Raw genomic sequence first — 17216 nt, forward strand, 5'->3', positions numbered from 1 at the left:
TTGCTATACTGCTTTTCTCTGAATACTGTGACTGCTCTATTAGAGTATCTCGATCTTGACTCAAATTGTTGATGCCCAGGCCTGGACCCGGGTTCTAGCTATGTATCTGCCCACTATACATAAGGAATGGTACTACATCCATTACTACTATGATGATGATCACTACTATGATGATGATCACTACTATGATGATGATCACTACTTACTATGATCCCTACGGTCAAGTCATGATACAGAAGGAATCCCTACTATATACAAGTATATGAAAAAATTAAAATTTCATATTTAAGAAAAGTAATGAAACAAGTGAGGTCATCTATACCCGGAGCTATACTAGTGAACATTTAATTTCTACTGTCAATAGTATAGCCATGACTGAAGTAGGGATTAAATGTCCACTAGTATAGCTGCAGGTGTAGATGACCTACTTTGTTTCATTGCCTTTTATTTTGATTCCTATACAAATGTATAACCTATTGTTCCTTACACTTGTTTGTTTAATGATTTTGTAATAACATAATTCATTGCTGGAGAACCATCACATACTGCAAATGCAAAGTTTCCATTCTGTTTCACTTTCAGTATAAAACAAATAACAGCACAAGAAGCATCTTCACAATTAATCCACAGAAATAACAACTGAATGCACATTTCAAATATCAAGTAGCCAATATTAAAGCACTGCACTTAAAACTGCTCTTAAACTTTATTCTTTTTATACTGAATTAAAATTAACCTGAACACAAATCTATTAGTAACAGCATTACTTCAACTAGTCTTGTATCTTGGCTTGTTTACAGCATTATAAAGTCATATCATGAAGAACAATTGCTGCAATTAGTTTCGCGGCTGCTTCTCAGTGTGATAGGTGACAGGAGGTGATGGGCAGGCTTCAAAGTCACACCACGTTGTACTGCTGGTAATGCTGACTACAACAATAAATTTGCACTATGTTAATTATATTATTCACCATGTTTGCAGCACTGATACTGACAATTTCGTCTGTGACTGCCATCACCTGAGTTTATTAAACTCTAGTTTTAAGTGCAGGCTTGTTGTTGGCTCGAATGCGCTTTACAATCACGTTCAAAAGCTTTTGTAAGATCTTTGTTGTGCGTAGTATTGTTTTTGGGATGCTATACTATGAGCTATACTGGTAAATCCACGTTTTATGCTTGTTTGAGCCAGTCCATTTACAAGTCCATTTTCCCAGTCCATTCTGCATTTCAGTCATGTCCCAAAAAAGGCACATCTCTGGCTGAATTGATATCGAATAGTGAAAAAATGAAGCCGGTAGGTTTATCCATATAGTTGAGTTATGCTTGCCTGAAGGCATCAGGTATGTTGTTAATCAGGCAGTCTGTTAGTAGAAAATTCTATTGAATACTGTTCCATAAAAAGTTGAAATAGGGCTACTCTGAAGACACTAATGGGCTTGGCTATGCCTTGCAAATACTGCCAGGCTGTTATGAAGGAAAGGTGAGACTGATTAATGCATGACATTTTTGGGCAAGAAAGCCTAAACCTCCATGATCTCTATTATATTATACAAATATAAGGAAAAATTATGAATTTTAAGTTTGTTTAGGGATCATAGAAAAAGTAGGGAAACAAGGGAGGTTTCCTACACCTCAGATATACTAGTAAACATTTAATCCCTAATTCACTGTATACCCCAAGACCAAGACTGAATTAGGAATAAAATGTTCACTAGTACGTGTATCTGCAGGTGTAGGCGGCCTCCACTGTTTTCTATGATCCCAAATCGAAATTACAATTCCTTATACTTGTTTGTTTACTTCTTTTGTAACATTATTATGACTGGTGAATCCATGCATACCGCATCAGAAGAAAGGATGGTGCCAGAGATAAGTTTTCGTCTGAACGTGCGCCCCGGTTATCTATTACTGACTCAAAAGTGAAGTGTCCATTATGCTTTGCTTTCAGCTATGTATGTTCAACCCGTTACACAGTGCTACAAATGAAAAACGGTAGGAGAAGCTCCTCTGCAATCAATCCAGTCAACACAAAAATACGGACAATTCACGTGCCCCAAATATCAATTACTGACTTGCAAGTGAAGTGGTCATTACGCTTTGCTTTCACCTATTTTCAGCCTGTTACACAGTGTTACGAATGAAGAACAGTATTAAAAGCACCTCTGCAATTAATCCAGTCACCACAGAAAATACGGATGATTCTCGTTTACAAATGTAGGAGAAGCCATGCATCGTGTTGCCGCGAATCAACACCTTAAGCTGACAGCAGAAAGAAATGGGACACAAGGGAGGACAAAGGTAAGTCCATGATGCATACATTGTATGTACTGTGGTATGCTAAAAAGCATGTTTCAGGACAAAGTGAAGTCAAAAACCAATCCTGTAGCCTTTACCGATATCAAGTTAAACTTGCCTGAAGGCATCAGGTAGGCAGGCAGGTAGGCAGTAGAAAATTCCATTGAATAATCTATTTTAATTTTGTAACAATCTATTGGAGTCTTTTAGGGTCATACCGAAGGTACTTTTGGGGGTTATACCTAACCAATACTGCCAAAGTGCCAGGATGGTATTGTTAAGTTAGTTTTTGGGTGATATTTTTGGCCAAAAAACCCCATGATCTCTAACATACAGTGTACTGTATGTGATACAATACTACCGTACTGTATGATACTGTATGATACAGTACTGCTAACTGTATGATATTAAAAGTTAGTGCAAACTGTATTATTTATTCATGCATAGAAGATAAAATTACATTTATGAGCATGCAATTATCTACATTTATTATGCAACATATAAACTGAGTATACAACGACTCACCATCATTATCTGATATTGTTACTGTAGCCTGATTAGGACTACCACTAGTAACCCGAACTGGAAGTAATGCCTGGTTGATGCTCAGACGAAAACGCTCATCAGCTTCAAATACGCCATCATCATTAACAGCAATGCTAAATGAGACTCTCATCTGTCCAGCAGAAAATGTGACAGTGTATGGTCCAGAATCATAATCAACACCTCCTCCTGTAACATTATTACTACTATTAACATTTTGTGATGATGTTACTTCACTCACTAGTGGCAGTAATTTGAGTATCTCTAATTTGTATGGTAATATCAGTTGATGATGGGTTACTGAGAACTAGTACTGGTGACACTGGTCCAGCATCTTCATTAACTCTGTATGTCGACCGACTAAATCTGACAATGATTTCTACAAAAAAAATAACCATTTTAAACAAATTATTTATGGGGAAATCTCCTAGTGGCACACTATTACTCATGAAGCATGCATCAACCTATACAGAACTTCAGAGTGCAAAATTTAATAAAGAAATACCCACAAATATATGCTCAGTCAACTGAATCAATACAAATTTGAAGGTAGTTTAGTTTCAGTTTAATGGACTAAGAGACAGCATCTCAAAAGTATTAAAATTGCACATCATTTTTGAGATGCTACCTGGAAATGATTTGGCCTACAATATCTGGTAGCTGCAACTGGCAAGGTATTCCTTTTAGACCCTTTTTGTGGTGGATTTGGTGGATTTTGGAGGTTCTAAGTTACTTAGACCCTTTTCATGTTTACTTAGACCCTTTCATGTTTACTTAGACACTTTTAATGTTTATTATGCACACCTGCACTGGACAATGCATCATCACCTGAAAATTAATTTTAAACCTGTAACAACAGTAATGGCTTGTTTCTACTAATGAACGCTACATTTCTCTGTTATAAGCAGCTGTCAATAATGTTAAGGTACAACAACTACATAAAGGGTCTAAATAACTTAGACTTCATGCAGGCCACAGGGGTCTAAAAAATTTAGTAACCACTCAGGCCCTGTAGTAGCGCCTTTGCTTAACTCAGGCATCACGACACAGGGCATCGGGTTACTAAATTACTTAGACCACTGTGGTCTGAAGTCTAACTATTACTTAATAGCTAGCTAGAGAAAGTGATAGCACAAGACACCATTGTAATATAAATATTAAGCCTTACTAATTGAGTTCATTACAATAAGAAATGAAGTATTGGCAGAGGAACATTAATCAAATTGATAATTGGTTCAATGCCACTTAACTTGTATTCAAACACAACATTCAAACTGTTTGGTGCAGTATAGAAGTAAATTGATTGCTTTTCGAACTGGTAGTTGATAACAGGTTCAACATTTACTCACCCTTGATTAGTGTACTGTTTACAGGATTTTGTACATCAACTAATACCTCACACTACACTTTTTTACGTGCTTACATCATTATAGTTTATAAGTAAAGCATTGTCCTGGTATCTAAAACTAAACAGTTGTGTTAATAAGCAAAAATCCAAATGGTAGTTTGTAAACCAATGAAGTAACATGAGGCGTGACCAAAATAATTTATCAAGTTGTTGTGACTTGGGAGAAAGAAAGATCTTGTAAATATAAAACAAATAAGTAGCAATGTGCTAAAGAATTTTGTTATTGTAGTAGGCAAGTCTAAAACAATAGTAGCGTACCCTCAAATAATACTGTAGTGTGGCACTTTTTGAAGGGCTTAATTTGTACTATTTGACAAACCCTGTAAACATGGTACAAAGTAATGCGTATTCATTGCATTTAGTTCGTTTTACCAAGTTAGAAATCTCTTCTGTTTCAGCCAAAAATTTGTTAGATATTTACTGCACTTATCACACCTACTTTATGAGCATATAAGGTCACATGTCACAAACCCTAACAATTATTGTACACAATTTCACTGTGATGAGATACACAAACTATTACCATCATCATCCACTATAGTTACAGTAGCTGCACCATTACTACCAGGACTAACACCATTAGGTAGTGAGGATGAATCAATAGTCATAGTAAACTCCTCATTATTTTCCAATACATTATCATCATTTATCGGAACATTTAACAAAGCACTGATCTGTCTAGTAGAAAATGTGACAGTGTATGGTCCAGAATCAAAATCATCACCTCCTCCTGTAATGGGTACACATTGTATTATGTGTCTGAGAAGTTTCAATATCTTACCTGTAGCTGTTCCATTTGCAGTCAACACTACTACAGTAATGGCACGCACTGATGGATTGCTAAGTACTAGTACAGGTTGGACTGGTCCAGCAGTTTCATTAACACTGTATGTTGACTGGTCAAAACTTACAGTTATGGCTGCGTAATGAAAATGCAATTGATGAAATCACACCATAACGATATTTTTGGAAAAAAATTAACTGATATGAAATAGTAATATATTGCAAGTATCTTTGGTTGGCACTTACCGTCATCATCCACAATAGTTATTGTGGCCTGACCATTGGGTGACCCACGTGTAACATTGGTTGGGAGTGGCCTGAGATTAATAATCAGACGGAAGTTCTCATTGCCTTCCTGCAAATTATCTGCATTTAATGCAACATCAAATTGAGCTCTGGTCTCCCCAGCAGGGATTGTTACAGTGTATGGTCCAGAATCATAATCAACACCTCTTCCTGTAACATTATTACTACTATTAACATCATGATGATGATATTACTTCACTCACTAGTGGCAGTATTCCCAATATCTGTAACTTGTACAGTGATATCAGTTGATGATGGGTTACTAAGAACTAGTACAGGTTGTGCTGGCCCATCATCCTCAGTAAAACTGTACATTGACTGATTGAATGTGACAGTGATAGCTACAAAGAAAGTAGACATTACATCACTATATGGTCTAATACTCTGAATCACTACTACACACAGTATAATTACACACATCTATACAGTAGCACCAGTACCTGCAGGATTTAATCACTATGTTCTACACCATTAGAATCTATATATGTGACCCAGTTAGGGAATACCGGTCTTATTGCCTATTTAAAAGTATTGAAAAATGTGGTTTCAAGCATTCGGCATGCTGTAGCTTGCTAGTGGATGAAGTTACATGTACCAAATTTTCACACATTGTATACACAAATTTAGTCACATTATTATATGTAGTTGTTAAATATCTGAAATCAGTCATGCAAAACAGCTTATTACCTCATATTCAATTACATTGTGAAACACAAACGATGTGACCTATTGGATTTGTTAACTCTATATTATCAGTAAAATGATTTATAACTATAGTTTTTGTGTGGTTTGTAAGCTATAGAAGTCTAAGTCACAGGCTGTAGTGTCTACCAATTTGGCAGTGAGAGATTTGATTTCATGTAGGTTTAAGAATTCTATATCTCACTAATGTGTGATATTCCATTCCACAACTAAAGAGTACATCATAGTGGTTACGCAGTAATCTGACATCATGAGTTTAACTTATACAACACATATTATTAGCAGCTGCTCATTCAATAATACTAATACAGTGATACAAGGCAGAAGAAACAGGGAAAATGCTGTATGTACATCTTCACAGCCTGTGAATACAGACATACATTCAAAAAGTCCTATGTATGGAAGATATTTCCAATAATTCAGATCGCAAAGAACAACTACTATAGGCTAGCATACTACTTTGTGCTAAGGTTAATCCATAGTCTATAATCTACATGACATTTATGTATAGTACAAGTTATCACAGTGATAGGGCTAGCATATATACGTAGCTTATATACGTGTTAAAGCTCCCCAGCACTTTCATCTGATCAAGGATACCCTAATGCAACAGTCAAATATTCTAATAAAACAGTCAAGCACAGCAGAGTTATTGAAAGACAATTAGACATAATAATAATAAACAATGTAGTCTATGTTGTTCAGTAAGTTATTTACTCCATCTGTATTCTTACAGACATTCTGTCATTATCTGAGATGAGTACAGCAGTCTTCATGATATTTTCATTTTAGGGCAGACTCTAAGTCAGTGAAATGTCACATGAACAGTGATGCAATTATTGCAACAGACTGTGGGATAGCTACATTGGTATATAAATCATAAAATTTTTGGTCAGCTGAAATGCAACTCAGTAATAATTTCTGAAGTATAAACTATAGCACATTTTATGACCAATGAAACATGATAAACAACCTCCCACTCTCATACTTTTTTTGAACACCCTTGACGATAAACTTTGTCTGGCCTAAGGAGAAAAATTACCTTTCCCCAAGTAACTAGAAGTTTTCATTATCTGTAGGAATGTCTAAAGTAACTCCTCCAAGTTTTAAAAGGATAGCAAATAATGGGTCATGACATATGATATTTTAAAGTTTGTAGTTTTCCCATATATTATCTATGTGAGGGACAACAGTTGCCCCCTCTGGGCAATCACATAAATAATGTATGGGATTTAAACTTCAAATATACCATATCTTATTACCTAGCCATTTAACCCTTAAACCCGCATAATCCAGAAAACTGGATTTAAACTTAATAAATATGCATGCCTTGTACAAAGCGCTGTAACTTTCGAAGCATTCATCCTATGGGCTATGCAATTTACGACATTCTACTGGTGATGTAACAAGGATTAAAATGATACCTAGGGTCTTACCCTAACACTAAATAACTTTTCAGTAAAGAAACATGCAAACCCCTTACATACCATTATAAAATGATTGATAACTCCATGGTAGTTGCTCCTATCACCTTGCAACAACTTCCATTCGATTCGACGTGATATTTTCTATCAGTGAGTAAACCCACAATCGAAATTAAACATGTGGCAAGAATCTTGAAACACAGAGATGCGACTCGTTGCTGTTCATCGCTTCATAACAAGTATTACAGTGTTCATTTAACCTTCTCCAAGTAATCCAGTGAACATACTTTTAATCTATGTGTATTTGTAGGCTGTAAGAATTAAGTTATCCCACCTAGTGTCGCCATGAGTGCCCATATTGTGTAAACACGCATTTCAGACAAGTTGTCTGCAGGTTTAAGGGTTAAAACTTGGAGGAATTAGTTTTGACATTCATGTCTACAAATACTGTGAAATTGAGATATGACATTAATTTTGGAATTTTTAATTTCCCATAGATAATCTATGTTTAAAGGCAACTGTTTCCCCCCTCATGTGTAGACAATGTATAGGAAACTACAAACTTGAAAATGTCATATCACATAACCTAAATAATTGGAGGAAGTTATTTTAGACATTCGCACCTATGTACAAAACTCAGGCTGCAAGGGGCAACAGTTATTAATATGTGCTATTATGCCTTATTATAAAAGTCTATTGTACATACTACAAGTACAGGTAACACACACATGTACAGTAAATCACTCACGATCATTATCCAGTATAGTGACAGTAGCTCTAAAAGGATTACCACGAGTGACTCCATCAGGTAGTGAGGACTGAATAATGGTAAGAGTGAAGTCCTCATTAGCTTCCAATATGTTATTATCAATAATGGCAACATCAAATGGCACACTGGTCTGTCCAGCAGTGAATGTGACTGTGTATGGTCCAGAATCATAATCAACACCTCCTCCTGTAACATTATTACTACTATTAACATTTTGTGATGATGTTACTTCACTCACTAGTGGCAGTATTCTCATTATCTCTAACTTGTACAGTAATATCAGTTGATGATGGGTTACTGAGAACTAGTACAGGTTGTGCTGATCCAGCATCTTCATCAATTCTGTATGTTGACTGATTGAAGTTGACAGTTGGAGCTGTAGGAACAAGAAGCAAATAAATTGACAATGGAATTAGGACAGTTATTTCAATTGTTACGTTCCTTGAGACTGGTTGTAATCCATGCAAAATCAGTTAAGCTATATAACATGGGTGTAGCCTTCAAACGTCTGGATGAAAAGTTTTAAATTATTACACTATAATCAATTCCTAGCTAAGAGCTAGTTACTTGTTTACTCACAGTCATTATCCACAATTGTGCCATTAAGACGACACAGTGGTAATAACATAACTCTACTAGGTAGTGAGGATGGATCAATTGTGAGTCTGAATGTTTCATCATCTTCAAATATATTATCATCATTGATCGGAATATTAAGTAAAGCAGTCGTCTGTCCAGCAGTGAATGTGACAGTATACGGTCCAGAATTATAATCAACACCTCCTCCTGTAACATGTGTTGACAACAGTAGAAAATTAAACATAAAACACTCACCAGTAGCTGTGACACCCATAGTATTCACTCTTACAGTAAAATCAGTTGATAATGGGTTAGTGATGTTCAATATAAATGTTGCTACATTGTCCCCTTCAGGATTACTTTGTGTTGATTGTTGAAAACAAATGGAGACAGCTATAGGTAAAAACATAGATGCGATAAAATCTCCATTTAAGTACAAATTTTTAAAGTGAACTTAAACTTTAATACACACAGCTAAACAAGAATGTACTAAACAATACTTGAATTGCAACAAATTACACAAATCATCACTTGAACGTAATTACAGTTGTAAACTGTGTATTGCTGTAGAATGGAAGACTTGATTGTTATTTCAATAATGCATCATCGAAAAGTATCAAACTCAATCAATTAGCTGGTGAACAAATGATTAACATCAACTGACACCTTCTAACAGGTGTAAGTATTTAGGTGCTCTAACAAATAACACTGCATATTGCAAGAACCAGAAAATGGTCAAATTTCATATGAGGTACATGATATGTTTATCTTACTGGAAATATCGGCAATGTTGCCAATTGCTGTAGTAGTAACTCCAGGAATAACATCTTCCCTTAGTGCTGGAGGAATGGTAAAACTAAGACCAAATGTTTCTGACTGTTCTACAATATTGTCCATAGTAACTGGCACATTAATTGTAGTAGTAGTGGCTCCGGCAGTGAAGGTGGCAGTGATAGGAGTAGAAGTGTAGTCCACTCCATTACCTGATCAGTCAACACTAACTAACTAGTCAGTCTAGGACACACATCTCTTACCCTCAGCAGATAATGGTGTCTGGTCAGATGGTGTGACAGTAACAGAAATGTCTCTATCAGCAGTACCTCTTCCCAATGACAAGGTTACAGCAATATTACCAGATGACTCAGGACCAGTAAACATATTTTGAGAAAACTCCACTGTAAGTACTGTATAGTGATAAGTAGCAAGCATCAAAAATATTGCAGTATAAGAAATTTGTGTTTTGTATTTGTAACAGATATAACAGCATATTTCAACTAACTGTTTATTTTGTGTACATTTAGGGAGGCAGATAAAACTTGTTATTGTTAATTCAGTATACAGCAGCAGCACCACCACCAACAACAATAACAACAACAACAACAACAATGGCAACAACAGTAACAATAACAACATCAACAACAATAGCAACAACAACAACAACAATAGCAGCAGCAGCAAAACTAAATAATAGTTGTACAGCTGGATATATAGCAACAGCAAGGAGATGGATTAGGTGTTGTGGAGCTCAAAAAAAACAAAGAGGCCTGAAGGTTACTAAACCCAAAGTGCTGCTGCCCAACAATTTTAGACTTGATTGTTATACTCCTGTAGCTGACAAGCCAAACTGTCACACCAGATCAAGACATCTGAGTCAACCTTGGTCTGGGTCACTAGGGTTTCATCCAGATTCTGTGTTGTGTTGAATATGATGTCTTGCTTGCAGTGACAATGAACATATCTCCCAAAGATGCTTAGAAAGTTCTTAAGTTTGAAGAAGCAGACAATGGGAAGTACAGCATAGAAGCAAGCTCTCTTTTAATTATGTAACTGCTTCATTAGTGTATCATGACTGTTCAGTGTTTGGATAACACATATTTATTGTACAATTGTCACTACCTTTAAGTGATGGCTCATCAAGGAAGCATTAATACACAATGAAAGTGCTACAAATTTCCCAGTTGGCAGTTTAGCATATGAAAGTACCCATGAAATAAAACTTGCCTGCATTACTGTTTGGCTTGTGCATAATATATTTGTGACCGGATCTGCAAAAGCCCAACACAATCACGCAAACCTAAATTTAGTATAAAACATTAACAATGGGTGAAATACTTTTGTACTTTTTTAAAATTCCATAAATTTTTTGAATCCTTTGTTCTTAGTGAATAAAGGGCCTAACAATAGAAACTTGGATATCATCATATTCGCCTACTCAAGAACAGTTCAAAAATCTTTCAGTAGATGCAAGGATACAGACATTTGTTTATGTCACATTGAAACAATAGTACTTGATATATCTTTCTTCCTTAATTTCGCCTTTGTATGTAGCAAAGAAAGTGAAAACTTACCAAGTAGTTCATTCCCCTACTCGTGGCAAACAGAATGGTGCAAATTTCAACTCTGTATGTCACTCTGTACGTACGCTACAACTATTTTAGTAAGTGCCTGTAATATATTTTTCCTATACTTGCTGTACAAATTGATCTTTCTGTTGTTGCTACATTGTAGGATTGTAACTCCCAAAGTTATAGGAATATGAGGCTGAAACTTTGCCAGAGAATCCATTTGACTAAGTAGATTATAAATATTTAATGAACAGGAATTTGAAAAATGCACAATTGTATAGAGATGTACCAATAATCGGATCGGTGATCTGATCGGCTGCTGATATGGCAATTTCTACCATATTGGTAATCAGCACAAATACTCTGAGAACCAACATCGCCACCAATAGTTTGCATGACAAATATGAGTATCAGCAAAGCAATGAAAAGCTTTTTTGCTCACTACAAACAAATAGAAAGTCTCTCTATACTATTTCATATAGGATAAGTTATGAGAAGCCATATTCCTAGGCATGTAAGTACTGCTATTTGTGTTAGAATATTCTTACCCAGATCTTCTGAAAATGGTAGCTGTTACACTTTAAGAATAAAGAACTGCACCACAGGAAAGCTGAACTGATAATCTATGTATAGTAGCCATCTTGAAAACTAATCAAAACATGGGGAGTAATCCGTACAAGGGAGCATGTATTAAAATATTTGTGGTGCCTAATTGTCTGGGTAGTGTATTAGAGGCAACACCACCATAGGTAACCAGGTATTGCTGTGCCTTATAATTACATCACTTCTGCTTTCTCTAAAAATCATTTAGATTAATAAGCACGCAGTAACTACACCTGTAGTTCTGTTTGATTTACATTTTACAAAATATACAATAATCGGATCGGTATAATCAGTATCGGTTCTTTTAGGTACAGATTAATTGGATATCGGTACAACTGAAAAATCCTTATTGGTACAATTCTACAGTTGTGTTAGGTTTTCACAGATTCAGTCATATTAATTTTATCAGGCAAAGTACTAGTGCCTATGGTATCACCAATATGTGCCGTGTGACCTACAAGTGTGGAAAACTGCTAGCAAGCTTCATGAGTATATTTACTAATAGTGAACACTGGAAGTCACATATAATAAGACAAGGTGTTACTGCACTGTACAGCAGATTATTGTTGCAAGGTACATTTTTAGCAAAGTAACTGAAACAACCTCCAGTGTAAACTTCTATGATTGTGAAATCAAATGATTTTACATATTTCTTTGGATAATATGGCAATGTTACAAAAAAACTTAAGAATACAAAAAGCTTAGGCAAAACTCTGCTCATCTGAAAATATAAGAGTTTCAGTTTGCCAGCAGAAATTTTAGTGAGTTAAACCAATTTGCAAATTTCACAAAATGTGGACCTCACACATATAACTAGCTGTACAGTATTGATGGTTCAAACATGCCCAGATCCCAGGTAGGGTCTGGTTACTTACACTACACTTTTGGGCCCTCTGCCATATTATTGTTCATGCAAATGTATTATTCATTGTTTCAGTCAACCATCTTTGGGCGTCTAGATTCAGTGGAATGGAATGGTGGACTGGAATAGAATGGGGAAATGGAACGGTAATTAGGTAATTTCACTTAGTGGCACAAAGACCACCTTCTAACAAAGACCGCCTCTTTATAAAGACTTTTTCACTTTAATGTTTAAATTGCTGTTATCTTGTTGTTTAGAGTGTATTCCCAGTTATTGATCAGTTGTGTGTCACATGCTTAGAAAAGTCACAGTTCATGATATCTGTGTAATACAACAAAGCCCCATGCAGGCTGCACAAAAACAACGTGTCCATTAAACTAAAAGTAACTGACAACAAAAGGAGCTAATATCTGTTGTGTTCAAGTAATGAATGTTAATACCGGCAACCAATCATAATATAAATTTATAAAAAGTTTGTCCTTTATCATTGACTCGTGCAGTCTTGCTGCATACCTAATTAATTCCCTGTAACTCTAATTGGCTAGTAATTTGGCCACATATTTTCTCTACAATGACTATTGAAAAAGGTACCAATTACTAGCCAATTAGAGGGAATTGCAGTCAGATGCCACGGGTCAATGATAAAGGATCAACGTTAGCTACATAGATTTTTGTAAATTATAGTTAGTTGTCAGCATTAACATTCATTTCTTGGTTGCTTAGTTTCATGGACACATCTTTTTTGTACAGTTTCTGTTGTATGGGGGAATTACTGTATATATCATATGTAAATTCATCACTCTGGCCTTTTCTAGGCATAACATGTGGCACACAATTCATCAATAAGACTGTCCTATAGAGATACACTCTAAACCAATAACTTATACATTCAAGTAAAATGGTCTTTATAAAGAGGTGGTCTTTGTTAGAAGGTGATCTATAAAGAGATGAACACTAAGTGAAATTACCTAATTACCGTTCCATTCCACCATTCCATTCGACTAAGTCCAGACAGCTGCCATCTTTGCATTCTAGCCTATCAAATCATAATGTAGCTGAATTGGAGCATGATTGGTCAGAAAAGATAATGGTACAGTAAGGCCCAAGACCTTCAACACTAGGGGTGGTTTTAGAGGGATTTCTGGGGTTTTCAGAAACCCCCATGCACCCCTAGGTGATAACAATTACAAAGAGTTATACATGCTGCATTATATTATGACTTTTTCTATTGACAAAACTTCATACTTTTTCCTTTCAAATCACCTTTACATTATTCAAAACCACGTAGTGACCTTTTTTTGGGTCTTCAACTTGCAGCTAGGCTGAAGTTGCAATTCCAGAGAACCTGAAACCACCTATGAAAACTTCTAAATCTGCCCCTGAGCACCGTCACCAGACCCTAACTTTTGCAGTGCGTAGGATCTGGGCATAAGACTACATTGAGCATCCAGTATTATTAAAACAGTGATAAAGAACTAACCCGTCAACTTTTTAACTTTGTATTGAGAGTTGCCGCATTAATTTTATGAACTAAGGTAATAAAAACTGTGGTGTTTAACGAAGTAAATACGGTACACACAATACAATCTGCGAACATCTACTCTTTATCTTTCCTGTTTTAGTTGTAATACAGAACCACTTGTAGATCTTAGCACACAGCTCTGCTGTGCATGTAAATTAGTAACACTAGGGTCTGACCTGGATAACTATTTGGGTTAACAAGTTATCAAGTCAGTGACGCTGACCCAGTCACAATCTGACTACAACCTTAGCACTTATGCTCTTTCAATTCATATAATAAGAAGAATGGCAGGTAACAGATTGCTACAGTATATTATGTGACAGTCAGCAGTAGTTCATCTAACAACATAACTAAAGTGGATCAAATCATCTAGATGCCATTATATCTGTTACATTTTGTTTCATGAACTATGAGGCTAGTAGTGAAGTAAAAGCATATAAATACCAAGATATTTGGGTAATCCACATAATAAATTTTGATAGGCTTAGCCACAGTTATGTAAACTACTCACCTTCATCATCTACTATGGTGACTGTACTTTGACCAGCACCATCACGAGTGACACCATTAGGTAATGAACCACGCATGATAATAAGAGTGAAGTCTTCATCTTCTTCTAATATATCGTCATCATTTATTGGAACATTAAATGGCATTCTTATGTCTCCAGCAGGAATTGTGACAGTGTATGGTCCAGAATCATAATCAACACCTCCTCCTGTAACATTATTACTACTATTAATATTTTGTGATGATGTTACTTCACTCACTAGTGGCAGTATTCTGATTATCTCTAACTTGTACAGTAATATCAGTTGATGATGGGTTACTGAGAACTAGTACAGGTTGTGCTGGTCCATCATCTTCATCAAATCTGTATGCTGACTGACTGAAGGTGACACTGATGTCTAAACAAGATGGACTACACTAACTACCATGAAAAGATAGCTATAACAATGCATACCAGTATGTATGGTGGTACTTTATAGCACAAGTGTTGACATTTTCTGAATTATCTAGGTCAGAACTAACTTTATATTACTACCTTCATGTTGTCTTGGCAGCATTGGCCGGGCACAATCAGGCCCAAATGTTCTTTCAGGACGCCCCAAAATGCCACCATGAAATTTACATGGTGATTTTATTCAACAGACACTGACTATGTTGCCTTCAGACAATAATGCAAATAGCACAATTTTATTTAACATTGCTTGGTTCTGACATGTGAATTTTGGAATTGATTCAATGGATGCATCATACCCTTACCTGTGTCCTCATTCTGTTAATCTTCTATAGTGCAAAGGTGTCAATTAAAGGTTGTAGTATGTATGCTATCATGTGTGATGATATGACAACACACACATTTGTACTTTTCATACTGTGACTGCTACAATCTAAGTGAGTGGTTTAACCTTTAAACCCACATAATCCAGAAAACTGGATTTGGTAAAAAACGAATTGAAAATGCACAATACTTTTGCCAATTTGCATAGGCAGTTACAAACAAGTATATCTCACAAATCATTCATCTGATCACTTCAAAAAACAGATTTTATTACTTGGCAAAGAGTAAGCTATCTGCCTGTATATAAACTTTCAGCATACAAACAAGGAACTCATCCACTATGACGCGCTGAATCATTGTGCATCCTTCCACATTCATATCATCATTGCGTTCATCCGACAGTGATGATATCACGTAATATCTATATATCAACTGAATCGCCATCACGTGAGGAGTAATATGACACCAAGCAAAAGGCAATACAACAAAGTACGGCTGGGTTATGGCCTTTTGTACATCGTTATGTGAAAAAGGAAGATGGAAGGATAGTTCTTTAACTCCTTCAAAGTGAAGCGAGTATCTCTGGGTTGGACAGACAGAACAAAATATGAGACCATTCAAGCCAAAATTTATGGTGACTAAGATGGTGTGTGTTCTTTTTAGATAACTTTAACAGTTTTTGTGTTATATAGACTTTAGTTTTACAAGGCATGCATGCGATCCGGTTACTGGATTATGCATTTTCAGTGCTTGCGTTTTACAAAACAGTTGCAGGTTTAAGGGTTAAATGCAGACATGTACTTATCACTACATCAAACTATGCAAAGAATAAAATGCCAATAAAAATATACTGCTACTTTGCTTGCCAGTAATTACTTTTTGTACATGTTTAACTTCTTCACAAATGAATAAATTTAACAATCCCTGATAGCTTAGTTTTTCCTCAAAGCATTTCTACATAAATTAAGAATTTGCTCCATCTACTCATGCATGCATATATGTGGTATGTGCAATTACATGATTCTACTATCTGCTTGTTTTCTTCAGTAGTATTGCTGTTGTTACGATACTTATTAAATATGTTGACATACCATCATTATCCACTATGGTCACAGTAGCTGCACCTCTGTTACCAATAGTTACACCACTCGGTAGTGTGGATAGATCAACAGTTAGAGTAAACTCTTCATTCATTTCAAGTACATTATCATCATTTATTGGAGTATCAAATGACACATTGGTCTGTCCAGCAATAAATGTTGCAGTGTATGGTCCAGAATCATAATCATCACCACCTATACCAAATTTACAATGATAGTTATGAGGTACCTAGTATATTGTAAAATAACTATGTGTCAGTATTTCAATAGATCTATCAGTGTTAAGTGGTAAGTAACCTCTATTGTACATACCATAAACCACATAAACCACACGTACAACCTTCATATGCAGTGTGCTCCCACAGTGTTATTTCAAACTATTGAGCTCCTAGTTAAGTATTAATAATGATTGCTTTCAACATTAAAGGGTTGTGGTGTATGTGTCTTTCAACTACAGAAATAGTTAGAATCAACACAGAATATAAAATTGTAATCATATTCAGCAACTCAAGGTTCTGTGTTATGGTGGCAGTCTGTCAGAGCAAGCAAGAAAACTATACCAGGACCTCAGGATTAATAAATTTCACAATCAATCCGATAACAATATTCTGTACAGAGGAATGTAGGCAGAGAGCTAGCCAACAATTATCAATAACATTATGAAAGCTAATAACAATGGTTTATCAAGGCA

General features: G+C 35.7%; 1 protein-coding gene across 1 annotated transcript in view; it reads right to left on the bottom strand.

The window, feature by feature from the left end:
- LOC136245130 (adhesion G-protein coupled receptor V1-like) overlaps nucleotides 1-17216 on the bottom strand; it is an 82491-nt gene that overhangs the window by 37516 nt on the left and 27759 nt on the right. The window contains exons 27-41 of the mRNA XM_066036638.1: nucleotides 16517-16720; nucleotides 14911-15048; nucleotides 14652-14858; nucleotides 9843-9992; nucleotides 9582-9791; nucleotides 9064-9201; nucleotides 8809-9015; nucleotides 8468-8605; nucleotides 8209-8415; nucleotides 5538-5675; nucleotides 5275-5484; nucleotides 5027-5164; nucleotides 4769-4975; nucleotides 3079-3216; nucleotides 2820-3026 (exon numbers count right to left, since the gene is read on the bottom strand). Of these exons, the coding sequence (XP_065892710.1) occupies nucleotides 2820-3026; nucleotides 3079-3216; nucleotides 4769-4975; nucleotides 5027-5164; nucleotides 5275-5484; nucleotides 5538-5675; nucleotides 8209-8415; nucleotides 8468-8605; nucleotides 8809-9015; nucleotides 9064-9201; nucleotides 9582-9791; nucleotides 9843-9992; nucleotides 14652-14858; nucleotides 14911-15048; nucleotides 16517-16720 (2637 nt within the window). The remainder of the gene's footprint in view (nucleotides 1-2819; nucleotides 3027-3078; nucleotides 3217-4768; nucleotides 4976-5026; nucleotides 5165-5274; nucleotides 5485-5537; nucleotides 5676-8208; nucleotides 8416-8467; nucleotides 8606-8808; nucleotides 9016-9063; nucleotides 9202-9581; nucleotides 9792-9842; nucleotides 9993-14651; nucleotides 14859-14910; nucleotides 15049-16516; nucleotides 16721-17216) is intronic.

Source organism: Dysidea avara, chromosome 15 (assembly GCF_963678975.1).
Source record: "Dysidea avara chromosome 15, odDysAvar1.4, whole genome shotgun sequence".
Classification (NCBI taxonomy): domain Eukaryota; kingdom Metazoa; phylum Porifera; class Demospongiae; order Dictyoceratida; family Dysideidae; genus Dysidea; species Dysidea avara.